Source organism: Manis pentadactyla, chromosome 5 (genome assembly GCF_030020395.1).
Source record: "Manis pentadactyla isolate mManPen7 chromosome 5, mManPen7.hap1, whole genome shotgun sequence".
Lineage (NCBI taxonomy): Eukaryota > Metazoa > Chordata > Mammalia > Pholidota > Manidae > Manis > Manis pentadactyla.
Genome location: NC_080023.1, coordinates 6,688,277 through 6,716,025, shown reverse-complemented (window position 1 = coordinate 6,716,025; position 27,749 = coordinate 6,688,277). Strand labels below are relative to the sequence as shown.

Genomic DNA, 27,749 nt, shown 5'->3' with positions numbered 1-27,749 from the left:
CTCTGTTAATAAACCTTCAATCCCATTTGAGCCCCTGAGTCTGTTCCCGGTTGGTAGGACCTAGGGAATGCTTCAGGCCCATCACCATAAGGATCCTGCACTGCACTGAGGAAGTAGGAACAGCCCCGTGGAGGCGGCAGCATTTTACGTAACCCTGCAGGCCAGAGGCTGGATTCTAACAAGTACACATCCTGGCTGAGGGACAAGGAGGCATGGAGTGCCAAGCCAGGAGACAGCAGGACAGACCCGGATAAGAGGAACAGCTAAGACGGACTGGCTGGAGAGTCAGGGACGAGGGAACAGGGTCTCGGACAGACATGCCAGGTTTGTTTTGAATTCCAAAGATAATACATATTTCTAATCCAGACCGCTTTACCTTACTCCTCAAAGCTAGACAGAGGCAGTGTCTGAGTGGCTCTCATGGTTCGCACTCACTACTTTGGAGTCATACCCGCAAAACCTTACTTTGCTTTCAAACTCCTCCACGTGCCTCTGGAGGGAATGACCTGCAGAGGGTCCCGGACCACCTCCTCCTTCCTCACGGGACAGAGGGCAGAGCTTCCCAGATGACGGCAGGGATACCTTTTGGAGGAGCCTCATGGTTTTCCGGTTCTCCACCCTCAGAACGTCCTGGTAACTTTTTCTTTTTCTTCTTAGAAACTGCTTCATCTAAGTAGAAAGATTAAAAAAAAGAATTTTTTTTTTAAGATTTTACATTTATGATAGCAGCTGCATTTAGTAAGAGGCTTCCTGGCCAGGCTCCTCACATCCACCTGCTCCCTCCCCAGGCATCCTGGCACTGGGGGGTCTCCTCCACATCCAGTGAGGACCCGGGGAGCTGAGAGGCGAGGCCACCTGCCTGGACCGGGCCCAGGCTGGCCTGATCCCAGGGCCTATGCTCTCTGCCTTACTTGTTCAAAATGCGAGGTCTAACAGAGTTTAGATGCCCCGAATCCATCACTTTATAACCTTAACAAACTCCAGAGCAGAAGCTGGCTACACACCTTCCAAAAGCCTTCTCTTCCTCGGGCGGGTTGTTGTGTCTCCCTCCTCCTGGGCCACCCTGCAGGCGCTGGCCGGCCCCCGCTTCGCCTTGCTCCTCTTGCTCTGGTCCCTCCTCCCTGCAGAGCCAGTGGCCTTGGGGGTGTCCTCCGTTCCAGCCTCAGGCTCCACCTCCAGGCCTACTGTGTGCTTTTTAGGCTTCTGACTCTTCCTGTTCTCTTGGTGGTTTTCTAATTTTAGTTGTTTCTTTTCTTTTTTCCTATTCTTCTGCCGTTCTTCCTTCCTTTCTCTCTTGTTCTTCTTCACCTTCCCTTGCTCTTCTGTGGTGTCATTTGCTTTGGAAGATAGGCCTGTGGCAGGAATTTCTGCAGGAGGTGGGTTGGCCACATGGTCAAGTGGCTGTTGACCATTCCCTTGACAGACTGGCTCCTTGTTATGAAGCAAAACCAAGAAGCACATAAATACTCATCCCAGACACAAGGCACAGGACTGCATGTAACTACTGGGCAAACTGTCCCAAGGAGAATGTCTTTACTGTTTACCGTTTTGTAACTGTGAACCCCACCCCATAGCTAAAATGCAGCAGTATATATAAAAAATGGGGAAGACCTCCCCCTCCCCACAGGGTCTCACATTTAACAGCTGTGTTCATTCCAATAGGATGTGAAGAATCTGGTCATTTAGGCCAGGCCTTTGATTTTAGCTCACTTTCTTTTTGATGGAAGACGAGCATTTAGGTGTGGCAGGAACCACTAGATTTAGGCCTCTACAGAACTGAGTTCAGCTCTATTACTAGCCAGGTGACTCGGGGCAAGTTATTTATCTGCTCCAAACCTATTTCCTCACATGTAAAATGAAGGTAGTAACACCTCCCTTACAAAGTTGATGTGCAAATCAAATGAGGACAGATGTGTTGTGAGCTTACAGCCCACAGTGCTAAGGACGAGCGCACTGCGGATGCTCAACCAGCCGCTCAGCGCACAGGAGGGCCTTGTAAACCCTGAGTATTAGATAGAGGTATAACCTAGCCATTACTCAGACTGGACAGTGCCCCTCAGGCAAAAGGGCAGGGGCCCCTGGGCAGAGTGCAAAGAATGGTGAGTAGTGACCACGGAAAACTAAGTAACTACATGCCCTGGAGGATGATAAACTTCCCATTTGCCATGTGACCTTATTCAAATCAGCACTAGATCCTACTGAAAACATGACTTCGGCAGAGCCAGTCCTGCCGCTAGCTGTCCCCCTGACTCTCAGTGTGCTGCGGTCCATGGGGCCAAATAAAGAAGGACTGGCTTACAGCCGATTGTACGAACTCCACAAAGGTCACCCCTCACTCCCCTCAATGCTCGACCGCCGGCTGAGAGCAGCATTTAGGAGACAAACGTTAAACTCAACAGTTGGGAGTTTTTTCAGTAGCAGTTCAGAGAAACCAACTAGTCCAGGTGTGCAGGGGGAAGAAGGCACAGGATGAGTTCAGAAACAGACACGGAAGGAAGAAGGGGACAAAGACACCCCACACGGATGCCACAGCATTGCTCACACCTTCCAGGAAGGTGTCACTGAAGCCGCCATCAAGGGCCACAGGCTCCCGCTGGCGCGCCCCCCACACCCAACCGAGAGCCCACAGTCGGGAGGGAGGAGAGAGGGAAAAGTGGGCGGCAAACACATCCATCTGTCTTGGACCAACTCAATGAGTAAGTGGTCAGATGTACTCCCCACTCCTTTCTACTCCACCCCAGGCTCTCCTCGGGCGCAGAGCACCTCCTGCACTCTGCCTAGCACCCATCACAACCTGACACTGGGGCACAAAACCGGCAGGTAGCTTCCGTCTCCCACAGTCGGACGCAGCTCTGCGAGGGAGAACTTGGCCTGGTCACAGCTGCGCCCATGAGATTTGTGCAGCAGTGTAGAAAGCACCCCAGAAGAGGTATACGAAGCCTCCAACCTGACGCCCAGTGCAGAGTAACGGAAAGGGCAGACACAGGCACGGAAGAGTCAGACACTGGGATGTGCCGTGAGGTTCCCAGGGCAAAGCAAAGCAGTATCAAGTCATGCTGTCTAAGCTCCTGAGCTGTTTACTGGGCACTTCATTTAATTCTTACTATGTTCACAAATTACAAAGGGAAATCGGAAAACTTTTTTAACTCTGCAGTTGAGCTAATAAGTAATTCCAAATCTTTGATTCTTAGGTAAAATAATGGAAATAACCTTTAAAAAAATAGGTGCCACATAAATGCCAAGTAAATGAATTGATATAAGATTTTGAAGGCCCAATTTATATATTCTGAAAGAGACAAATGATAGCTCTACTGCTGAAAGCTTCATTTTTATCCCAATTTGCTGCCAAAACTATTCTCTATAAAACCGATCAGCTACTGACAATGTGACTAGAATAACTGACAGCCAGAATCTCACTGCTGCGTTTAAAACTACTAATGAAATCAGTCTTCAAATGGGAGTATAAGCTCCAAACAGGAGCAAAGCACAAGTGAATTAATGGGAAAAGAAAGTTAAATTAGCAATGTAACCAACAATGTGGCCTCAAGATACCAAACCAAGATTCTCTGCACTGTATTCCATACCTGGAGTCTCTCTGATCACACCATTTTGACTGACAGGCGGTTGAATTACTCCAGAGGAAATCTCATTCCACCAGAAGGAGACAACGCTTACCAAGGGCCCACTAACTGCTGGGCATGGGGCGAGATGCTGCTATACCTCGTCTATCTTAATACTGCAACATGCAAGGGCCTCTGACCCCGCACCCCTTGCCCCTTACCTCTCGATGTTCTCACCTTGCTTATTTTTCTTCACGGCACTGTCACCACCTGAGATACATTCTATTTTCTGTTAGGGTCTGGCACAGACTGGGCACAGAGTAAGTATTGAATAAATAAATGAATACGACTATCTGCCCTTATTTCAGATATGGAAACTGAAGATCAGAGAGGTTAAGTAATGTCTCCAAGATCAAACATTTGGCAAACAGCACAGCAGGGATTCAAACTAGGTCTGGCAGACACCAAAGCCCCTGCGCTTTCCAGTATATCCTGCCGCCTGATTTCTAAGCAATCGTTTCTTGTTAGCTGGTTCTACTATCAAACATTGGGATTAAATACCTTTCTCTGCACAATAAGGACATCTTCTCTGCAGTGCATTCAGTTTATTCCCTCCCATAAATGAAGGCACACAGAGGCTCTGTGGAAAAGAAGGCTATCTTGACCTCCAAAAATAAAACATTCCCACTTAATTATTACTGATCATTTTTAACACACTACAAGTCTAAGATTAAATCTGACTTACACTGCTGGAAGCTTCAGAAAAGATATTCCACACCTGCTCCAGAATAGATTCATTATGAACTTTCAAACTGTTCTTCATCCAATTCTGTAAGGAACAAAGAGAAAAAAACAAACCACTTGTCCCATTTTGACAGTTACATGCTGGCTCAGTCACCAATAGGCTACACACCCCTCCACTCAGGGAAGTATTTATCAAATACCTACTTGAAATTTCGCCTTTTTCCTGGGGACATTGTCAAAACCACTAATTTGCTCTAAAAGTTCTCTCACTTTGGGGCTGACATTGGGTCTTTTTATTAATACATTAATTTTCTAAAAAAGGAAGAGAAAACAAAGATAATTAATGACCAACATGTAAGTATCATGAAAACCAAACTTAAGTGTCCTTCCCATGACTCATGGATTCACATTTCAAGTCCAGATTTTCCAGTAATGTCTACACTTACAATTCACCACAGTACTGGAAGCCCTAGGCAGAGCACTTAGGTAAGAAAAGAAATCAAAAGGCATACAAATTAAGATGAAGTAAAATTATCTCTGCAGACAATTTGGTTTGGTTTTTTTATACAGAATACCCTAAAGAATCTTTCCATTTATACAGCATCAAAAAAATAAATAAAAACTTAAGAATAAACTTAACAAAAGAGGTGAAAGACTTACACATTGAAAACTATAAAACATTGTTGAAAGAAATTAAAGGAAACACAAATAAATGGAAAGACATCCTGTGTTCATAGATTAGGAAACAATATTATTAAGATGTCATACTAACCAAAGCAATCTACAGGTTCAAATGCAATATCTAATAAAATCACTGACATTCCCCCCACCCCCCCGAAATAGAAAACTCCATACTAAAATTCACATGGACTCTCAAGGGACACCAAAGAGCTGAAATAATCTCGAAAAAGAACAAAATTAGAGGTCTCACACTTGCTGATTTCAAAGCTTATAACAAAGCTAGAGTAATCAATGTATGGTACTGCCATAGGACAGACATAGAGACCAATAAGGACAGGAATAGAGAACCCAGAAATAAACCCTCACATATATGGTCAAGTGATTTTCAAAAAGGGTGACAAGACCATTCAATGGGGGAAAGAATGGTCTTTTCAACAAATGGTGCTGGAAAAAGTGGATATCCACATGCAAAAGTGTAACGCCATATACAACCTTACCTAATACGATATACAAAGATAACTCAAAATAGACCAAAGACCTAAATTTAAGAGCTAAAACCACAAGACGCTTAGAAAAAAAAACAGGGGAAAAGTGTTATGACATTAGATTTGGAGTGATTTCTTTTATATGACCGAAAGCAAAAGAAGTGAAAGAAAAACATTGGATGTTATCAAAATTTTTTTAATTTTGTGCATCAAAGACACTATTAATACCCTGAACATGTGAAGAACGCCTACAACTCAACAACGAAAAAGAAACAACCCAATTAAAAAATGGGCAAAGGATTTGAATAGACATTTCTCCAAAGAAGATACACAAATGGCCAGTAACACATGAAAAAATGCTTAAAATCATTATTCATTAGGGAATTCATTAGGGAATCATTATTCATTAGGAATCAAAACCACAAGGAGATGTCACTTCATACCCCCTAGGATACCTATTATCAAAAAAATAGAAAAATAAGTGTTAGGGAGGATGTGAAGGAATGGGAAGGCTTTTTGCATTGCTAGTGGGATTGTAAAATGGCACAGTTGCTGTGGAAAACAAAAGGTAGAATGGTGGTTCCACAAAAAATTTAAAAGTCCAGCAATTCTACTTCTGGGTATATGTCCAAAAGAATTAAAAGCAGGGTTAAAACAGGTATTTTTACACCCAGGTTCATGGCAGTACTATGCACAACAGCCAAAAGGTTGAAGCAACCCAGGGTCCATATGAATGTATACACAGAACATGGTCTATCCATACGATGGAATTACTGCTCAACCTTAATAAGGGGGAAATCCTGAAACCTTCTAAACATGGATGAACCTTGAAGACATACTAGAAATCAGCCAGTTATAAAAGGACAAATACTGTGTGATTCCACTTATGTGAGATAATCTCGAGTAGTCACATTCACAGAGACAGAAAGAGTGGCTGCCAGGGGCTGGGGGAGGAGAGAATGAGAAGTTAGTGTTTAATGGGGACAGAGTTTCAGCTGGGCGGGGGGATGAAAAAGTTGTGAAGATGAATGGTGCTGGCGGCTGCACAATGTGGATGTACTTAATTGTATACTTAAAAATGATTACATGGTTAACTTTATGTCATGTATAATTTACCACAGCTTAAAAAAACTAGAAAAGAATATAAACAAATGAAAAGTGATCAAAAGAATCAGACAAAAATGGATTATTATAGGGACTAGAAAATAAACTGAAGACCAAAACAACAGCATTAAGATATAATAAATCAATCAAACAGCAGGAATAGAACAGAGATAAAAATTAAATTAGAAGACTAGACAAACTGCTTGTGACAGTCACGGTGAAGGCAGAGGAAAAACGACAATTATTAAAGTTAAGGAGATGACAGTACACAAGAAAGATGGTCACTGAGGAGCCAATACAAGGACGACGCAGCTAAAACACACTCAGTGCAGCAGGGGGTCCCTGCACTAGGGAAGAACCCATGTGACCTAACAGAAGTGATACAATATAAACAGACCCGGGAAAACTAATACAGGAAACTAAGACAAGGATATGGTGAAGCTTATCTAGGCACCCAGGCAGAAAACTCAAGAGAACACCACAAACGTGAGCAAAGACCAAGCCAGGCTGACTTGGCACTACGAGAGCAACACACGGTGTCAGAAGAGAACAGGCCACTGGTGGCAAAGTTTGGAGGCAAACAGAGACCCACCCAAGGGGCGTATCTCTCCCTGACCCCTCTGACCACACTGTGCATGCAGACAGACCACTGGAAGGATGCTCAAGACAGTAACACTGACAGGATTCCAAAATTCTGTATTTAAAAATGAAGGGTTTGGGTAAGGATTTAAGGAAAAGAAGAAACCCTCAAATCCATCTGTCAGGTGGGTCACAGCAGGCCCAGTTTATTCTCTGAGCATACCACACTTAGTCTTTCCATCTGTTAACAACATCAACCAGGGAGTTGGGTGGGCATCAGATGGCAAGTGGACAGGTGGGCCAGCGCAGAATCGGAAGGGAAGTTCTTGATCTAATACAACGATACAGCTATGGAAAACTGACAGTTTAGACTAGGGCTTGGCAAATCTTTTCTGTGAAGGGCTGGAGAGTTAAGATTTTAGGTTTTGCAGACCATCCAGTTTCCATCCTAACTACTCAACACTGCCTTTGCAGATGCCAAAGACAATATGTAAACAAATGGGCATAGCTGTATGCAATAAAACTTATTTACAAAGAGGTGGAGGGCCAGATTTGACTTGTGGGTCATAGTTGACCCATGGGTAGCAGTTGGCTAGCCCCTGCTCAGAGGATTTCATTCAAGACATGATGTCAACAGAGGTGTAACTCATATACCAAGGTACCATAAGCTTGGGGTCTCATAATGTCATCTGTTTCTCAGGGGGATCACAGATACAGGGCCCAAGGCCCAAAAGTATGCATGACGGTCACCAGCCTAACTATTTTGGTTAAGGAGTTTCACTAGCTTCCCAATCTGCACTGGGTAGAGTTTGTTAGTCCTTCGTGAACTGAAGACATTCCCTCCTAAGAATTTACTGAGGAGGTAATGCATATCAGAAAACGTACTTTTAAACTCTGCCATCAAAGGGAGTCACCATTATTTCCTCAGTTCCTAGGGAAACACAGAATTTCCACATGGATGCCATCTGTCTTCATTTTCCTATCTTCCTCTCTGAATCCTTCCTCTTCTATTTTGTAAATGGTGAGTAACATTCAGGAAGTTGTACCTCTCAGTGAATTAGGGATTTCACTGCTTTTGCCATTTTTATTGTGTATGTGTTCACTTTATTTTAGGTAGTAGAAAATTCGTTATACTTACGAAAATATCTTTATTTTGTCTGACTCTAATGACCGACAGACATGACCAATTTACATGGTTTAGTTATAAAAGGTGCATTATCACTACAAGCAGAAAAAGATTAGATGTCTCCATCCAGCTTTGTGGTAAGGGAAGGCTAATGAGAATTATAAAACATTTTTTCAAGAAATCTATAAAACATATGGATTAAAGACAAAATACAGTTGACCTTTGAACAACACAGGTCCACTTACATGTGAATTTTTTTCAATGAATATATTGAAAAATTTTTTGGAGATTCCCAATTCTGAGTAATCATTTTCTTTTCTCTAGCTCACTTCACTGTAAGATACAGTATATAAAATACATGTAAAAAATATGTGTTAATCTACTGTTTATCAGAAGGCTACCAGTTAAAAGCAGACTATTGGTGAACTTTCGGGGGAAGTCAAGTTATATGGAGATTTTTTAACTGCACAGGGGATCGGGGTCCCTAACCCCTATATTGTTCAGGGGTCAACTGTATACTGCAATTGTATTAACAGAGAAATTAAAAGCTCTTTTGAAGGTTTAGTTGATCAACCTCAGTCTATCCCAGGACATGATGTTTCCGGGTCTTCTCTACATGGATGATGCATTTCTTCTCAGGCTTCCTAAGAAAGGGGGGATGAAGCTACCCCATGAATAAGGGAGGCATTACCTCGATCCATGCCTGCTGCTTGATATCGCCTTTGTGGGCTTTACCTTCATAACCTTTGCCACCATACTTCTGATCTTCACTTATGCACTTCACGTGGTTTTTATAGTCATCACCCCTTGAACGTGATAAAAAGTCCCACCATTAGATTGATTGTCAGATCAGAGGCTCTGCAGTGCTCCCAGGCCACTCCCCGTTCCAGTTGCACTGTCTCAGCTCACATCTGTCCATGACACAAGCACTTACTATGCTAACAGCCTCCTGATCACAAACACATTTTCCTTCTTCCAAACTGTTCAGTATAAAACCCACCATCAAACATCCCACCCATTTTTATATAAAAATGTCTTGAATCGACAGGCAGGATTATTTTTTAAGTCATGAGTGAATATACACTGAATCTTTAAAAAATTCTCTAACAGGGTAGCTCCATCCTAAAGTACAAAATCTGGGTGATTTCCTTGAAATGCAGCAGGCAATCAGTAATTAGTTGCAGAGTAAATTAAAAGCTAGTGTAAGATGGTAGTAACAGGTCACTAAAAAATTATGGGTCTTGGAGTCTTGTAATAAAAGGAAACTCAGTTCTGTCTCAGACAATCTCTCTGAAGCCCTATGCGTCCTCAGGGAAATGTCTGGGACACAACTGGGGGCAAAGCCCTCTAATGAGAAACAACCCAATTTTTACCTGTTTTATGCAGCAAGCTTCCCCCTAGGATTAGTTATGAACAAAGACAAGCAGTTTCCAAAAAACTTTTTAAAGAAACTGTCTAGAATGAAAGTCAGATATCCAGATGCCATGGACATAGGTCAGATGCACCAAAAGGCTGCCTTTTCACCCACCCTCGGAAGCTGAGGGGATTGGCAGAAGGTGGAGGGGTTGGCATCTGCAAATGACCTGCCAGGAGGGCCAGGGAACAAGCAGATCACAATGTCCCCTGCCCGCCTCCACGCTTGCCTTTCCAGAGACCCCTTCGGTGAAGGGCCTGACACTGGGGGGCCACAGAGCTTCATACGCCCGCCATCACCTCCAGCTTTCTAGGGGGAACCAACTCTCTTCTCCCAGACACTGTGAATCAGTAAATTCATTTTCTGGCTTATAAATCTCTCTCTTCAGTGTCATCAGCGCACCATTACTCTGTGTGGTCACCTCCCCGGATCTGGTCACAGTGGCAATGAGATGACAGCAAGGGTCACTGACGATTGAGGGCTCTAAACATGCAATTCTCTTCCCTCAACTCTTCTCTTTAAGTCATTCTTAAAAAGCAGACGGCCTTGTAAAGCACTTTTAACTTCTTTCTTTCTTCAAATTTGCCTCTATCTTTTTCTATAGGCCTTGTGTGGCCAGGGCTTCTAAAACTGGTCTGGACCTTTACTATGGATCTACATGAATTCTGTGCAACTTACCAGAAATCTTTGCCACAGTCAATGCAAGAAAGGCATTCACATTTTCTGCAAACAGCCACATGCTTTTCCACTTGTATTTTCTTCACTGATTCACCACATGCATTACATGTAAAAAATACCATTTTTAGTTAAATGATTAAGTATTCTCTATCCAAGATGTTTTTGTCTTTCCCTAAAAAAAAAGAAATTTTTAAAGAAATGAAAAATAAGATAATCATTGTAATATGAAATTTTTTTCACAGTAAATGATCATACAGTTAACATTTCAACGATAATTTCACATGAAAATAGCATAGCTACAAACAGCAGAATCAAAATTAACAATCTACATACTCTACCCACCGTGTAAGTAAAATATAATTAACAATGATAGTAATGGCTAGCATTGTTGACTGTGCTCACCATGTGCGAGGCCCTATTCTAAGAACTTTACACATTCTACTTAATTTAATCCTATGAGGGAAGGACTATTATTGCTCACAATTTTCATGAGCTATTGAAGCACAGAGAAATTAAGTAACTGCCCAATGACACACAGCAGCAGAACCAGGATTTAAACTTGGCAGGCTGGCTCTAGGCTTACCTCTTGGGGTGTTAAAAGAAATATCTCACCTTTTCGAATCACTTTAGGCTCATTTATCCCCACATGCCTTTAGATGTGGATTGTGAATTATTTCAGGTCCCCAAATACAGTGAGAACATAGTGAGGGGGGAACGAGGGAAGTTTAGAAAGTGGCAAAGAGGCCTTAAGACAATTTTTATAATCACAAAAAACCCTCCTCTAGCCATTACTATGTATCCACAGGTGCTCAAATACTAGGATGGTCTTAATGGATAAGGAGTAGGTGAGGGGTCTCTTTCATGTGGCTTGTTGAGCAAAGAAATAAATGGAACCATATCCAGATGTCCCCACTGTTGGGTGCTGAATTACTGGAGGGCATTCACAAATCTAGGTGTGCTCTGCACTGCCCCAGGATTAAGTCATCTGCACAAAACATCCATCACTTAAAAACTCCATGCAGATGACACTGTGCTTAAAACAACAAATTCACCTACAAGTGTTACAGGAGTCACAGTAACTTTCCTTAGTTATGCAGTTTTTTAATCAAGTTTTACCTCAAAAATATTTGAGAACTACTTAACCCAGCACTTTCTTCCTCATTATGAAAATGAAGGTAAGGATCAAGTAAACTGATGCAATTTGCTTGGGGTAAGACTTCATCTAAAAATCCTTCAGCAACTCTTGGTTTGCAGAGAATTCCCATGCATGAAATCACCATCTCCCCTCCAGCCCCACGTTCAGGGTCACTGCTGGAGGTCACACATAAGCAAGCATCGGGGCTGTTCCTGTCCATTCAGCCTTGAATGGAAAGTTCAGTCCTGGCCGCAACCCCAGCCGGTCTCTCCGGGGGGGCCTCTTGTCCTGCAGGGCACCGTCAAATGTCAGCTTGCTATGTTTAATATGCTACACACAAACACAGGCCCCTGGCCCAGGCTCCCCCTCTCTCAGCTTGCCATCTGGGTAGGTTGGCAAGGGAGGACACCAATTCCAGAGAAGAGCAAACATGACTGTTCTGGGGTGTGCACCCTTTCATCTGGTTATGGTAGAGATGTATGAAACAGTCACACGTGTGGGAGAGCTGGCATCACACACAGCTCCCTCCAGGCTCAGCATCCTGCACGTGGCAGAGGGATGCTCAATTAGGGACAAGCAATAACGAGATCAGCCAACCTGCCTCCAGAGGGAGAACAAAGGTCAGAACAAGAGCCAACCCCACATTATCAAACAGTCTGTAGGGGCTCTTTCATGTAACAACAAGAGTGAATCTTTAGTTACTCAATAAGAAATGGATGGCCATTATACCCACAAGGTACAAACAGCTACAATAAGCCTATAAAAATTATAAAGTACTTTCATTATGAGATTCAACAGTGAAAACTACCCCCTCAACTTAAGTTCCAGCCTAGAGCTTTGCTGAAGAGGCCTATTCTGTTTTTCATCCATCAGGGAGAGGGGAGAGGAAAAGGTTTCAGCAAGCTTTGGGATTCAACTGGGAGACAGATCTGTCATGGAAGGTCAGGATTTAAAAGCCAGGGAAGGACAGCTGGAAACAAAACAGTGATGTTAACCAAAACTATGCTCAGAATATCTATGCAAAACAGGTTATCCTCTGGGGATGAGCCGCATACAGTGTAAACATCAGGTCAGGAGAGAATCAGAATTTGGTCACATGTCCTTTGGAAAATACCTCTTCAACCTTTCTCATCCTGTCTTTTATGGCAAATTGTGCACATTTAGGAATTTCATAGTTTTTTTTTTAAAAAAGGCAGAATGGGTAACTTGCACAGTAAGTTACAACTCAGTCTCTTAGTGCCTTCCTCAGGATTTTTAGAGTCACCATTACATTATTTGCACTTGATCTGAAATGGGGACAGTATGGCCACCTGCTTGCTAATGAGATATGGTCTGTTAAGAAGCTGACCCCTCCCTTATTCAGAGCCTTGAGGACACCCCAGCACCAGGCAAGAGTCACCTTGACTAGGTCTCATAACTCACCTAGCCCCCTGGGGGGAGACACCCGTCCTTGATGCAGTAAACACTTGCCTGAGTATATAGCAGGTGGGCTGCGAAAAGCAGTAAACCATCCTAACTGCACAGCAGACAGCGTGTCCCATGTCTTAGTGCAGCTTTAACAATTTCAAGAAGTGTAAACACTGTAAGCTTACAAAAAGACATGGTTTGAAAATTCCATCCTACTGAAAATAGCAAGTATGGCCTAAAACAAACCATTAAACTTGTTCAAATTTCACAAGACTAAACAAATGTGAAAGAAACTTAAATATTATTAAACTTTCAAATGATGTCCTTGATAAAATTTTTAACATTTTTACTCTGGAAATTCAGAAAGCTGGAAGAATGCTGCATTAGGATTTTAGGACACCCTGTTCACTACGTTCAGATGTCATATATTTCAATGTCTGGCCCCAGTTGTAAAAAGATGGCATTCGTTATGGGTTTGAGCCTAAATAAGAGTTCTTTTCCCTTTCCTGGCTTCCCCGCCCTCTGTGCCCAAGGCTGGGTCCCAATTCAGTCACGCAGATTCTGTGCGCTCTTCCTTCTAGAGATGTGGGCAAGGGAAAAGAGAAAGGCAAGCAGAAAGCAGCATTCATGGACTGGTTGTGAGCATACGTCTTCTTGTCCCCAGGGAAGCCACTGTCATCCAATTAAGCAGACATTTACTGAATACCAAGTGTGCACTGGGATCCATATACAGCCAGGTACTCCACCGCGAGGGTACACCAGGTCCTCTGTATGAGCTCACCCACCAAGTATCTGTGATACTGAGTTGGGGGCAGCAGACAGCATCAGCTGGGGGATAACTGATGAGGGACTTGGGGACCTCAGGCTCCTCTTATCAAGGTGACAGCCACATTGTTGAGCAGGGTCTGGAATCAGGGCCAGGAGATATGAACTGAAGCCTGCATCTGCCAATTCAAAACAGTGCAACCTCAAGGTACCCTAACTTTACAGAATCTGTTTATCTATAAAATGGGCCTAATACCTATTTTACAGCCTTGTTTGGGAAGTTAAATAGGATACCAGATGTGAAAATTCATCCTTACCCAGTGGCAGAAATAATGTCCCCGTGACCTATAATTTGTACATTCAATGCTATTACACTCAGTCCCTTCCTAAAACCATGTCTCTTTAAATTTGACCCTCAATCCACTCATTTATCTTCATAAACTCACTCCAGTCTTCTCTGGCTCCCCAAACCACGGAATGTCTACTCTACCAACCTGATCCTGGTAACATTACCTGGTAACATTACCTCAGTTTAGTTCTGGGGTTGGGATCTAGAGTGACTTTGTACCTTCCTCCCTCTACATTTTTATTGTTTGTTTTTTCACAAAAATTACACTCACTATTCTTAAAACATTCTCTCACACACATGTGTACACAGACCTAAACCCCATCACCACCACCACCAAAACAGCCCACCTGAGGAGCCAGGCTGCAACCTCAGCACAGTTCCCAACAAGTCACCATCCCCTCTGAACTTCAAGTTCTTCCATTTGTGAAACAACGGGTCAGGCCAACTAGACCAGCCCAAAGCCCCTTCCAGAGGTAGAATTCCCAAAAACCAAGTGCATGGTACCAGGGAGGGGCAAATGAGTACACACTTGTCCACAGTTCTGCCTCAACTTCTGAATGAGGGGGTGATGACAGTCTTGATGTGCATTCCCACAGGACCTCTCCTTTGCTCTTTGCAAAAACCCTAGAAGGAGGTACACCTATCTTCACTTAACAGATGAGAGGCTGGGAGAAGTCCAGCCATATCTCTGCCCCTCCCCACCCACCACATCACCAACATCATTTTGAACAGCATCCCTTCACTGGTGTAACAACTGTGCAGAAATCTGCCATGTGTCAGGCACTATGCAAGGCGCAAGGGGAAAGGGGACTAGGTTGCTCTGTAAGTCCCAAGTGAGCCCTCTCTGCAAGAAACTCAGCCCTGCAAATACACCAGCACCCCCCACCTGGCTCCTCAGAGGTAGGTGCTGCCTCAGAAAAATCCTGACCTTTACTGAGCACCTACTATGTACCCGGCCCTGTCATGGGTGGTTCACACATTTGTGCTCCTGTAATACCCACAACAGTCCTGAGTTGGGTTCTACATTATTCCCTTTTTACAGACCACGTAACTGAGGAACAAAGAGGTTCATTAACTTGCAGGTCACACATCCAATTAGCGGCAAACCTCAATTCACACCAAGTTATTCTGGCTCTCAGTCCGTGCTCTCAACCATGATGTCCTAAGGCCACCTCCTTAGGGACCGGGCTCCCCACGACTCAGAGAAGACAAAATCTGCAAGCCTGAAGCCCAGTCCAGCGGTGCCCGGGACAGACCTTTCCGTTTTAAAACCGGGGAGAACTGGTCATATTAAGTCCAGGACTGCTTCCACTTCCCCAGAGCACGAATAAGATCGGAATGGCTTTCCTCCTCCTGTGTAAGCCAGAGGGGCTCTAATGGTGGAAATGCAGGCATCGTTCACCTCCCACCATCCTCCTTCGCTGAGCGCCAGCCCTCTAGGCCGGACCTCTGGACCACAGCCCCTCAGCTCTCAGTCAGCGCCCGCCACGGTTTCAACCGGCCGCGGGGAGCACGTGGAAAAACCGCCGCTCCTCGGGTGTAACCGCCACCTACCTCCTGAGCTTCCCCGCGCAGAATTCGCTTCGGAGCCACCCGGGGCGCCTGCGCAGTGCGGCCATCCCGGCGGAAGTGGCCACACCGGAAGCCGGGGGGCGGGTCCGGCCGGCCGTGGGGGCGTTGTCATGATGGTTCCGCGGCAGCGGACCACGGCGGGTGGCGAAGAGCGCCGTGGCGGAGGCAGGTGAAGAGGCGGCTGCGAGGCAGGAAGCGGCCTCCGAGGGTAAGGTGGCCGCTGGGCCGGGAGGCCGGTCTCGCGAGGGTGTTCGGGGCCAGCACGGTGGGAGAGGCGGCCGGGCCCCCCAGGGCCCGGCAGGGCATGGATCCGCCGCCGACCGCCGGGTCCGGGGTCCGCGAGGACCCAGGGAGCCGGCGGGTCCCGCGTGGGTTACCCAGCGACCGCGCGAGCCCTGCCTCCGCACAGAGACCCGGTGCCGGAGCGGGCCTTAGTCCTCGTGCGGCTCCTCGGCCTGGAAGCCCCGCCTGCGCCCACCGGCCTCCTGCCCCGGCCTCCTGACCCTCCCGCCCCCGCCGCCCGGCCCTCGGCTCCGCTTCCCTCTGTCACCGCAGGGGCGCGGGGCTTCGGACCCCGCAGCTCAGCCCAGCCGGGCTCGCCCCGCGTGACCTCCGTGCCACACTCGTGAAACGGCTGTAACCGCGCCTTCCTCGTCCGGGCCTTGTAGGGCTTACTGAGTTGGTGAAGGGAAAGCACCCAGGAGAGTGCCTTTCCCTTAGTGGTTTAGCTCTTCTTCTCAGCCCTTAAGACAGGTCTGGCAGACAGTGGTTTGTTGATTGAGTGAATGAAAGTTTGACGGGGTATGAACATAGTGTTGTGAGAAACCTCGGGTGGTGGGTGATAAGGAGGGTTTCACTCTGGAGGTGAGCCGTTGGGCCTGGGGTAGAAGGTGTATTCGTTTGCCAGAGCCACCATCACAAAACCACAGCCTGGGGCCTTAGAGCTTCAGCACCGAATTTGGGGGGCTCACAATTCAGCCCATAAAAGAAGGAATTTACCAGAATGGCCTCCAGTCCAGCACTATGCTTGTTCCTCCCACTAGACTGACACTCATGAAGGCATGTATGACTATCCAAATTGTTCCCCAGCCTATCCTCAGAGTCTGGCATATAGTGGACACTGTAAGATCAAGTGAACGATTTGAAAACTGAGACACAGCCTGTGAAGGTCAGGAAACGGGTCTCATTCAATTTATCAGCGTTCCATCCTCATGACAATGTCTGGTACATATTAGGCACACAACATCAGTTTAACTCAGTTGGCCTGCATAGCATCGGAGTTAGTATGGAGCTAAGACAAGAATCCGGCTTGTTTGAAGCCAGTGCTTTTGCCATTGAGTTTGAGGTGGGGTGTTGGGAAGCTATTTGAAAAACACGATGGCCAGAGAAGAAGATAGGACCACTCTGAGGCAAGCTAAGTACTGAGATGCATGAACTGCGCACTCTTGGAGAAGTAATCTATTAATGGCACCGCTGAACAGAATTGGTGGTTAACCAGTTGGTAAATTGCCCCACAGAACAGAAGGGGCTTTGCTGTAGGAGCCATCGCTACAGGATAAAATTCCATTCTGACACTTGTTCCTTTAGAAGCACTGCTTCATTCATATCTGGCTACACTTTTTTCTTGTATTTTTCTTTTTCTCTTTTCCCATATTTCCACTCTTTTTGATGCCATTCAGTCCATCTGTACACCATCATATCCTTATTATAGATTGGTAACATTTAAACAGGAAGACGCCTTAGAGATTATCTAACCCACTGGGGCAATCCTCCATTTTTACAGATGAAAAAACTGAAACCCAGAGTCTCCATCCATCCAGAAATGATGTATTGAGCACCTACTGTGTCCAAGGCACTCTTCTAAGTACCAGAGATAAACTGACCAATAAGACAGATGTAGTCCACACCTTCACCGCAGATTTATAGTCCTTGTCACAAAGCGAATTAACTGCAAAGATGGAGAAAGCCCTCCTAAGTCACACCGTAACACCTCATGTTGCACTCATTCGTCCTTACGTGTGCTGTGCCTCACTGGTGCTTATCTGTGGGATGGACTGTAAGGCATAGGCTTATGACTGAAGAGGCAACTGATGTGATCCAAGGAAAAGCCTTTGATCTGGCGCATGTAACTAAGAGTAGTTGTTAAGCATGTAGGCTCTGGAGTCAGAGTCCGTGGGTTTAAATCCCAACTCTGCTTCTTGATTATCTGTTACTTATTAGCTATGTCCATCCTCCCTGTACCTGATCAAGTTATCTATTGCTATGTGACAAACTACCCCAAAACGGAGTGACTTAAGAACAGTTTTATCTCAGAGTTTTGTGGGTCAGGACTTCAGAAGGCCTCCACTGGGCAGTTCTTCAGCTCCACAAGGTGTCAGCAGGGTGTGGTGTTCAGCTGGAGGTGGGGCTGAGCTGGAAAATTCAGGGTGGCTTTACTTCCATATTTGGTACCTGGGAAGGGATGGCTGGAGGCTGGACTGAGGTACCTAAGTCCTTCTCCTGCTCTGTGTGTTCCATTCTCTCCAGTTGGGCATCTTACAGCCAACTCAGGCCTTCCAGAAGGTAGAAGCCGTCAGTTTTTAGGGCCTGGGCCCAGAAGTGAATGCAGCTTTACACCCTTTTGCCTGTTCTGTTGATAAGGGCAGAGGCTGCTCAGATTCAAGAAGGGGAGACCTAGAACCGCATCCCATGGGAGGAGTGTCAAAGAAGTTGCAGCTGTCTGTAATCCTCCAAATGCCTCCCTGTCCTCATCTGTAAAATGAGGGCAAGAGTAGTATCTAAATTAAATGAGTTCATCTGTGTAGAGAGCTTAGAGTAGTGCCTGGCATATAGGAAATGTTTTATAAATTAATACATCTGTTGTTTATTTTTACTGTTATTAAGTACATGGTGCATTAATACTTATAGTTGTTGTTCATTGGACATGTAAAACATATAAGAGGCAAGTTCTTTTTCTGGAGGTTTTTATAATTTGGGGGAGATACAGGATTGACATCATGAGGCAATTAGGGAATTATACTAAGTGATATAGAATAGTTATAATTTTTATAGTCCATGTAAGTTGTGGAGTGGTTCATAACTGCATATTGTTTCTGTATAGCTAGAAAATGTCTAAAATAGATTCAGAATATTTGTGTCATTTTCACATTTAGTCTAAGGAAGAAGGTTTTGTGTTGTGTTTTTTATTGTCCTTTTTCTCTTGGGAGATAGCATAGCATAACAGCATGGGCTCCAGGGTTTGAACCAGGATTTAAATCCTGGCTTTGGAACATAGCAGTTTTATGATCTTGGGCTAGTTACTTAAACTCCCCATTTCTAAATTTCCTCACTTGTAAAACGGTGATAATATGGTTCGCGTATGTAGCATTATTTGAGTTAATGGATAGAATATGCTTAGCACAGTGCCTGGCCCATAATAAATAGTCAATAAATGAAAGCTAATGATAATAAGCCAAAAATCCTTTTCTTTTCAAGCCATCAATGGGGCACGGGTAGGTAGATGATTTATTTACTCAGTCATTGGCTTTTCAGTACCATTGAGGACTCATCACTGAGCGCAGTGCTCCCACCACCAGCCATAACGATTCCCTTTCTGTGTTGTTTCAGGCAGTGTAATTCACCCCCCGCCCAGTGCTTTGGGGTTTGCCCTTTATAGATGACATCACCTTTAGTCCATTTTCTCTGAATTCCATCTTGATCTCAAACCAGGAGGCCATGCCAGTACCCAAACTCTACATAGTATAAACTAGGCTTTCCATTAGGAAATAGAATAAGAATGTAAGGCATAGAGCTGGGGGTGAGGTGATGGGGGATGAGTTTTGGATATTCCAAGTTGAGGGGTCATAGAATTGGAGATGTTTAGCAGAAGGCTGGACATTTGGAATGGGTGGTATGAAATTTAGGAGTTGTTTGCTTAGGACAGATGAAGGCCAAGAGTGGATGTGATTGTCAAGGGAGAAAGGGGACTCAGGTGTCGAAATCTTAAGGAACATCAACGTTTGGAGGCCTGCAGAGGAAGAAGTGCAGCACAGAGATGGAGCGGATCAGGGGTATAGTGAGAGATCCAGGAGAGCCCTGGGGAAGGAGGCATTTCAAAGTGCACGTGGGCAGACGTCACCGCCACAAGCTGCAGGGGAGTGGGAGGGTGGGGCTGAGGAAAGCCACTGTGGGCACTTCTGTTTGGGCACAGCAGGCATGGTAGCGAGGGGAAAAGGGGAGGAAGGAGCCATAAGCAAGCAGCAGGATGCATAGGCTGCTATTTTGAAAAGTGTAAGAAAGAGGCCTGTGATGAATAGATGCGTCCGGGGGAGGATCCTTGAGCGCAGTGCCCCCCCCCACCAGCCATAACGATTCCCTTTCTGTGTTGTTTCAGGCAGTGTAATTCACTCTGCTTTTACTCATCATGGGCGATCTTGTTGTGTTTGTAGGAGTGGGTGAGCCCCTGGGGGACAGGGCGAAGCAGTGAAAGAGGTGATGAAGCAGAGTCCTGGCGTGGAGGACAGCGGGGACGGGGGTGGGGCAAAGGAAGTTGGCTTTGGACAGGAGAAGGCACACTTAATGCCATGAAGCCAGAGAGATTGAGGGTGGGCTGAGTGGGACATTAGGAATTGCGAATGGCTCCTAGCCCGTTATCCAGGGTCTCAGCCTCCCGAGTTAAGTGAGGGTCACTGTCATTCTTAAGGATGAGGGAGACAGATGTTGTGGCATGAAGAGAATGGAAGTAATGAGAAGAGCTGTTGTGGGGAATGTAGAGGGAGTCAAAAAGACAAATAAAATCATTACAAACCACCAGTGATTAGCAACAGAAGTTAGCTAGCATAAATTGTAATTGTTGAATATCTGTGCGTGCCAGGCAGAGAGGCTGAGATGGTGCCCTCAGAGCTCACAGCACAGTTGGGCACACAAATGATGGACAGTAGTGATGTTATCATATGGAAGTGTGTCCAAGGTGCTGTAAGATCGCAGAGGGGGGACCCCAAAGTCAGACTTGGAGAAAGAACAGTGGGGAATAAAGAACATGTTCAGAATGGCAGGAAAGGCTTCAGGGAGTTGGTGACAGCTCACCTGGGCCCTGAGAGGGGAATGGGAGCTATCTGGAAGGTGGAGAGTTGGATGTCAATGAAGTATTCCTAGGGCAGGAAGTATCGGAACCAAAGGCTTTTGGGGGAGAGAGCAAGGCAGAGGACTGCAATCTGCCTGCCTCAGAGCCGCCCGGATCGTAAAACGGAGGTGCCTGTGCCCCAGCTCTGCACAGAAACAGAACTCTGGGACAGAATCTGGGATCTGCATTGTTAACAGACTCTCCAGGCCCTCCTTGTGGATAACAATTGTTGAAAAATTGTATGTGCCAGTTTCTCTTCTAAATGTGTGGGTTCTCACAACTACCTCGGTAACCTGTGAGGCAGATTGAGGAAATAGGACGTGGGGAGGTCATTTGTCTGAGGTTGTGAGCTGATGAGTAGTGGGCTGGGGCTCCAAAACTGGCCAAGAACACAGCTTGTTGGGGGAGCCACGAGTAGCTTATTTCAGCCGGCCACACTGGGAGTATTAGGAGATGAGGTAATAATAGTATGGTTGAAGTTGGGGCTGTGTTAAAAGCTGCGATTTTGGCTTTGGAGTTTCATGACTTTTCAGTGATGCTTGCGCACTGAAGATGAAGCAGAGAATGGCTTTTTAGGTTTTTAGTGTACCGAACTGGCATTTTAACCCTGTATCTTGTCCCATTCTGTCTTTGTTTCTCCCCACTATTCCTCGTCCATTGATCACATCTTACTAGGCTGAGCTGAATGTCAGAGCCGACGCATTACCCAGCTGTGTATTCTGATCTAGCTCTAAATACTACATTTTGTTTAGTTGTGTTTTGTGTACCTCTCTAGAATTTAAGCATCATGAGGGCAGGGCTTGGCATGCCTTGCTCATTGTCCTAGCCCTGGAACCTGGTACCTGGTCTGTCCTTCTCCCCGCTCCCCACCCCAGGTCGTGTCCTGCCACTTCCTGGGCTTCAGCAGGCCCTTCAGATCAGCAGGCACTGGCCTTGAAGTCCTCCTGCCAGTATTTCTGCCCCAGGCACCTGGGTGACTTACTCTCTTCCTCCCCTCAGGGCGCTGCTAGTGTAGTGCCTTTCCAGAGAGGCGCCAGGAGCGAGTCAGTGGCTGCACCGCCTTGTGATGCCCCTTTTATCACTGACTTGTCCCTTACCTCCCCAAAGAAGCTCTTAAGTTTCCTCAACTTCTAACTCAGTGTCCCGTGTACGAGTGCTCAGTAAATACTGACTTGATCTTGCCCAGTTGCCTTTTTTCTAACCTTATGAGTGTTCATGTATGTATATTTTTTCATTGAAATATTCTTGAGTAGAAACGAAGGAAATGCATGTAGTATTATCATGGCCATTTTCTAGAATTTCACTGTTAAATATGGCAGCTGCTTAAATATAAATTACATCAGAGGTTCAGTTCCTTGACCCTTCTAGCCACATTTCAGGCACGCAGTGGCCGCATGTGGCTACCAGCTACCGTATGGAACAGGGCAAAGGTAGAGCATTTCCATCGCAGCAGGTAGCTCTGTCGGACAGCACTGGTCTCGAGGCATAAGACAAAATTTTTGTTTTGTTTTTGTTTGTTTTAACTGGGACTGGGATGGGGAGCCATGACACTGCATCACTGATCAGTCTGTGATTATGGCGCCATTACGGTCATGTCACTGAGAATCACTCTCTTGTCCACACTCTTTGTCATAGGTCTTGAATGGTGGAGCATGGACCCAGTGGCTACTCACAGCTGCCATCTCCTCCAGCAACTGCACGAGCAGCGCATTCAGGGTCTGCTTTGTGACTGTATGCTGGTGGTGAAAGGAGTCTGCTTTAAGGCACATAAGAACGTGCTAGCAGCGTTCAGTCAGTATTTTAGGTACGTATTTTAGACGCTGTTCTAAATGTACCGAGAAAATGCTCGTCTAGCATGGAAATATTTTGACTAAATTTTATTTTATCCTTGGATTTCACTGTCCTTATCTTTTGTAGCACATTGTGGGTTTTCTGCTTTTATATTTAGAGTGACCTGGGGGGAAAAGAGCCTTGCAACTAAAAATACATTTGGGCTGATCAAGAGTATTTTGGCACTTTGCCTTTGATGTTAGTAATCCTAATTTATGTCAGCCTTGTATATATATTTTCTTATCCTCTCAGGATAAAAAGACATTGAGGAATAGAATTCCTGGTAAGAACTTTGCTGTGATAAGAATTTAGAGAGGGGAAAACATCCTACATAGTATTGTTGTTGCTTTTCAATTTGTTTTTGTTTCTCATTTGAATATTCTGAGAAAGCAGGTTTGAACTCAATTTACTTAGTCCCCATAGTCATTTTTGCTTATATGAAAGATTTACTTTTAAATAATATCAAGCAGTAGTATTTCATTTGTTTCAACACTGTTAAACTTAAGTATTCTACATACATTTTCTGATTAGCTGAGATTTATCTCTCTTTAAGCACTAAAGCTTTTTTAGTACTTTTTTCCTAAAATACCATTTTACTGTTCTAGTAAACAATATATGGAACATGCTTTATTCTTTCCTTGATAATCCCAAACCAACCAGTTAAACCTCAGCTGTTGCATGTGCTCTGAGTACAAATGATAGTGGATCAGCTCTCCAAGGTAGGCAGCACTCTTTGTCCCTGTGCAGAATGGTCCCAGACTCAGGCTTTGCTGTTGTCTGCTTCCTCTATCTTCCCAGGACAGTTGGGGTTAGATGTTGTAATACGTTGGCTGCTTTGAGTTTCCCCCTCCCCTTCTCATTTGTATTTCCCTGGGTAAGAAGAGAATTGAAGGCTGTTTTGGGGAAATAGGTGGTTGCATTCGATAAAATGTCTTCAACAGATTTGCAAGACAATTTACCTAACTCAGCTTGGTAGTTTATACACAGAACAAATTCGTTCACCTGTGCTTTTGACTTGTGTCCATAATAAAGTGCTTGGGCCTTATGGTGCCTTTTTCCCTCATGAACTCATAGAGCTTTTCTCACTTCTTGCTTATGGACCATTGGGTTGCTGAAAAAAACCCCTAACAGTCAGATAAATCACTGACTCAAGATGAATGTATATCAAGTCCCTAGAGTAGTCAGATTCATAGAAAGTAGAATGGTGTTTACCAGGAGCTGAGGGGCAGAGGGTAATGGGAATTAGGGTTTAATGGGGACAGAGTTTCTGTTTGGCATGATAAAAAGGTTCTGGAGATGGATAGTGGTGATGGTTGCTCAACAATGAGAATGCCACTGAATTTACCTTTGAACCATATAAGTGTAAAATTTTTAGCCACTTAAAAATGGTTCAAATGGCAAATATGTATATTTTGCCACAATTAAAATATTAAAATTACAATGATTTTATATTGAGAGTTCGTTTATTAAAGCTACTTTTATATTTAGCTGTTTTTAAGGCACTTAGATATTTTTGTATGTTTTTATGGCCTGAAATATAATTGTCAGACTAAATATGAAATGTTGAAAAATGTGTGTCCTTTAGTTTTCTATACTCTGTGCAATTAATAATACATATGGCTAGTTACATTTTGCAAAAGGAGAAATGAGAATATATTTCAATTTTTTCTTTGTTATCATTAATATACAATTACATGAGCAACATTGTGGTTACTAGACTCCCCCCACTGTCAAGTCCCTACCACATACCCCATTACAGTCACTGTCCATCAGTGTAGTAAGATGCTATAGAGTCACTACTTGTCTTCTCCATGCTGTACTGCCTTCCCTGTGCACCCCACTACATTATGTGTGCTAATCGTAATGCCCCTTATTCCCCTTCTCCCTCCCTTCTCCCCCCCCCGCCCCAAGTACCTTTCCCTTTGGCAACTGTTAGTCCATTATTGGGTCCTGTGAGTCTGCTGCTGTTTTGTTCCTTCAGTTTTTGCTTTGTTCTTATGCTCCACAGATGAATGAAATCATTTGGTACTTGTCTTTCTCCACCTGGCTTATTTCACTGAACATAATACCCTCTAGCTCCATCCATGTTGTTGCAAATGGTAGGATTTGTTTTCTTCTTATGGCTGAATAATACTCCATTGTGTATATGTACCACATCTTCTTTATCCATTCATCTGCTGATGGACACTTAGGTTGCTTCTATTTCTTGGCTATTGTAAATAGTGCTGCGATAAACATATGTCTTTTTGAAACTGGGAAACTGCATTCTTAGGGTAAATTCCTAGGAGTGGAATTCCTGGGTTAAATGCTATTTCTGTTTTTAGTTTTTTGAGAAACCTCCATACTGCTTTCCATAGTGGTTGAACTAGTTTACATTCCCACCAGTAGTGTAGGAGGCTTCCCCTCTCTCTGCATCCTCGCCTGCATTTGTTGTTCCTATTCTTTTCTATGTTGGCCATCGTAACTGGTGTGAGGTGATATCTCATTGTAGTTTTAATTTGCATTTCCCTGATAATTAGCGATGTGGAGCATCTTTTCATGTGCCTGTTGGCCATCTGAATTTCTTCTTTGGAGAATTGTCTGTTCACATCCTCTGCCCATTTTTTAATAGGGTTATTTGCTTTTTGGGTGTGAGGCATGTGAGTTCTTTATATATTTTGGATGTTAACCCCTTGTTGGATATGTCGTTTACAAATATATTCTCCCATACTTTAGGATGCCTTTTTGTTCTGCTGATAGTGTCCTTTGCTGTACAGTATTTCAAAATTTTACTTTGAAGTCTATTCAAAAGATTGGGTACCCAACACACTAATTTAATTCATCTGAATCGCTTTATTTTTTTAGCAATTTTTTTAAGAATTAAAACATACTTAATTTTAAAATCTTGGCATTTATAGGACAGTAATTTTGAATACTAACATGAATACTACTACAAGAAAAAGTTACCAGAATGTGTGAATTGTTAACACTATAAACAGATATCCTTTCTTTTATCAGGAACCTCTTTCAAAATTCTTCAGGCCAGAAAAATGATGTTTTTCACTTGGATATTAAAAATGTAAGCGGCATTGGGCAGATCCTGGACTTCATGTACACTTCTCATCTAGATCTTACCCAGGACAATATACAAGTAATGCTGGACATAGCACAGTGTCTGCAAGTTCAGAATGTTCTCAATCTGTGTCACACATTTCTAAAATCAGCCACTGTAGAACAGCCCCCTGGCGTGCCCTGTAACAGTACATTCTCCCTGCAAAACGCCTTGACTCCTGACGCTAATTGTGCCATGAGTGAGAACTACCCTCCGCATTTGCTGCAAGAGTGTTCGGCCGAGGTCCAGCATAGTAAAGCTTTGGAGGAATCGCATTCTCATGCTCCACTGTCGCTTAATCCTCATCATTCTTCAGGTGAAACATCAAAACAAGCCCCTGATTCTTTGGATGGCAGCCGCACAGAACTGCCTTGCAAACAGCCGAATTACTACTACAAACTCAGAAACTTTTACAGTAAGCAGTACTATAAACAGGCCACTGGTCCCAGTCATGAGAGAGTTACTGAGCAGCCTTTCACTTTCAGCACGTCTGCAGACCTCAGTGCCATAGAAAGCCAGCCTTGTGCTGTCAGTCATTCCGAGTGTGTCCTGGAGTCCTCTGAGCACTTGCCTTCCACCTTCCTGGCCCAGCCATTGAGTGAATCTGCTGCAGGTCCTGAGTCAGACAACACATGCCAACAACCTACCAAACAGATGAGGCTCAAAAAGGCCATTCACCTTAAGAAGCTGAGTTTCCTAAAATCACAAAAATCTGCAGAGCCAATATCTGAACCCATGTCAAATGATGGAAGAACAAAGAGGAAAGAATCTGCTAGTGAAAGTACTATAGAGAAAGCTAGCAGCCAAAGTCCTGAAGAAAAAGAAGGTGAAGAACTTGTCAATTCTGAGAATTTTAATTGCATTAATGAAATGGAGAGGCCCGAAGACCCCGCAGCGCTGGAAGACCAGTCCCAGATACTTCAGGCACAGAGACAGTACGCGTGCGAATTGTGTGGAAAGCCGTTTAAGCACCCAAGCAATCTGGAGCTTCACAGACGGTCTCATACAGGTACACTGATTCAGGGCCCGCAGGCCAAAGGGAAGGAAGTGACACAGGTGCCCATCCTCCACTGCCTGCTCCCGTGTTTGTAAGAAGTGTTGCTGTTGCTTGAGTACGTCATTGCTGTTTACCCCCAAAACCAAGAAGTGTTAGCTACTTCTTTTATATTTTTGGTGATGCCTCTGAAAGAATAATCCTAAAGTTCTGTAGATGCTTTCATAGAACCAGTTTGACGAGCTGGCATATTTTAGTGATGCTTTTATATGATAAACTTTCCATCTCTAAAGAAGTATAGTATATTAAGTTGATGAACTGAAAGTTTCAAATACATTCTAAACAGAGAAGCTATATTTACTTGTCTCTTGGATTGGATTAAGTGCATTTTTTGAAAGTGTAATGTACGTTAGTTAATGAAAATAGTTGAAGTAATTCTAAAAGTTCTCTGGAAAGTAATTTGAATATCAGGTTTTTTAAATTGTGGTTTGGGAGGCAGGAGGTAAACTGTTTTATAAGGATCAGCTTTAACCATTTGATATTTTCCAATGAAAAAGTCTCCCATTTTGAACATTGAATTTTCAGTTTTATTACCTTAATTCATACCTCCTCCCCTTTCCATAAAGTGTATTTTTTCCTAACATTGTTTTAACTGTTATATACAATATGTATATATTGCTTTCCTTTCTATAATTAAACATGATGACTCTTAATACATAGTCTAAATTATGACAGTTGTTTTATGGGCATAAGAAGCAATATGCCACAGGATGCATCCCAAACAACTGCTTGTCAGGTGCTTCTGTAATTGCGATTCCTGATGGGACGTCCCGCTTGCACTGTGGGTTTCTAGGCTGCTTGAGGTGTTTATCACCTCACTTTATTGTTGAGAGACTTACTGCGTATGAAAGCCCTTTATAAGTGTTAATATGTTTGAATATAAAGTCCTATGATCATTATCAATAGTAGTTCAAAATTGCCCCTCTGAAGGCAGTGTTATTGACCCAGTTTTGCCTTGAAAAAACAATGTAGGTCATTCTGTTTACTTAAATTTCCTAGAGACTAAAGATAATTTTTATTTGAGAAACATACCTGTTTAGTTTTAAAGGAAACAAACATTAAATTGTTCGTTCT

General features: G+C 44.1%; 2 protein-coding genes across 3 annotated transcripts in view; one reads left to right on the top strand and one right to left on the bottom strand.

The window, feature by feature from the left end:
- The window catches only part of LYAR (Ly1 antibody reactive), a 20,896-nt gene extending 5,235 nt beyond the window's left edge, over window positions 1–15,661 (bottom strand). Inside the window, exons 1-7 of the mRNA XM_036921125.2 lie at window positions 15,582–15,661; window positions 10,372–10,543; window positions 8,971–9,085; window positions 4,509–4,616; window positions 4,306–4,389; window positions 1,005–1,431; window positions 583–669 (exon numbers count right to left, since the gene is read on the bottom strand). Of these exons, the coding sequence (XP_036777020.2) occupies window positions 583–669; window positions 1,005–1,431; window positions 4,306–4,389; window positions 4,509–4,616; window positions 8,971–9,085; window positions 10,372–10,493 (943 nt within the window). The 5' untranslated portion in view covers window positions 10,494–10,543; window positions 15,582–15,661. The remainder of the gene's footprint in view (window positions 1–582; window positions 670–1,004; window positions 1,432–4,305; window positions 4,390–4,508; window positions 4,617–8,970; window positions 9,086–10,371; window positions 10,544–15,581) is intronic.
- ZBTB49 (zinc finger and BTB domain containing 49) overlaps window positions 15,655–27,749 on the top strand; it is a 25,794-nt gene continuing 13,699 nt past the window's right edge. The window contains exons 1-3 of one of the 2 annotated variants that reach the window (XM_036921122.2): window positions 15,655–15,807; window positions 22,336–22,504; window positions 25,528–26,630. In XM_036921122.2, coding sequence (XP_036777017.2) covers window positions 22,353–22,504; window positions 25,528–26,630 — 1,255 coding nt within the window. In that variant the 5' untranslated portion in view covers window positions 15,655–15,807; window positions 22,336–22,352. The remainder of the gene's footprint in view (window positions 15,808–22,335; window positions 22,505–25,527; window positions 26,631–27,749) is intronic. The other variant, XM_036921123.2, reaches the window with a different exon arrangement.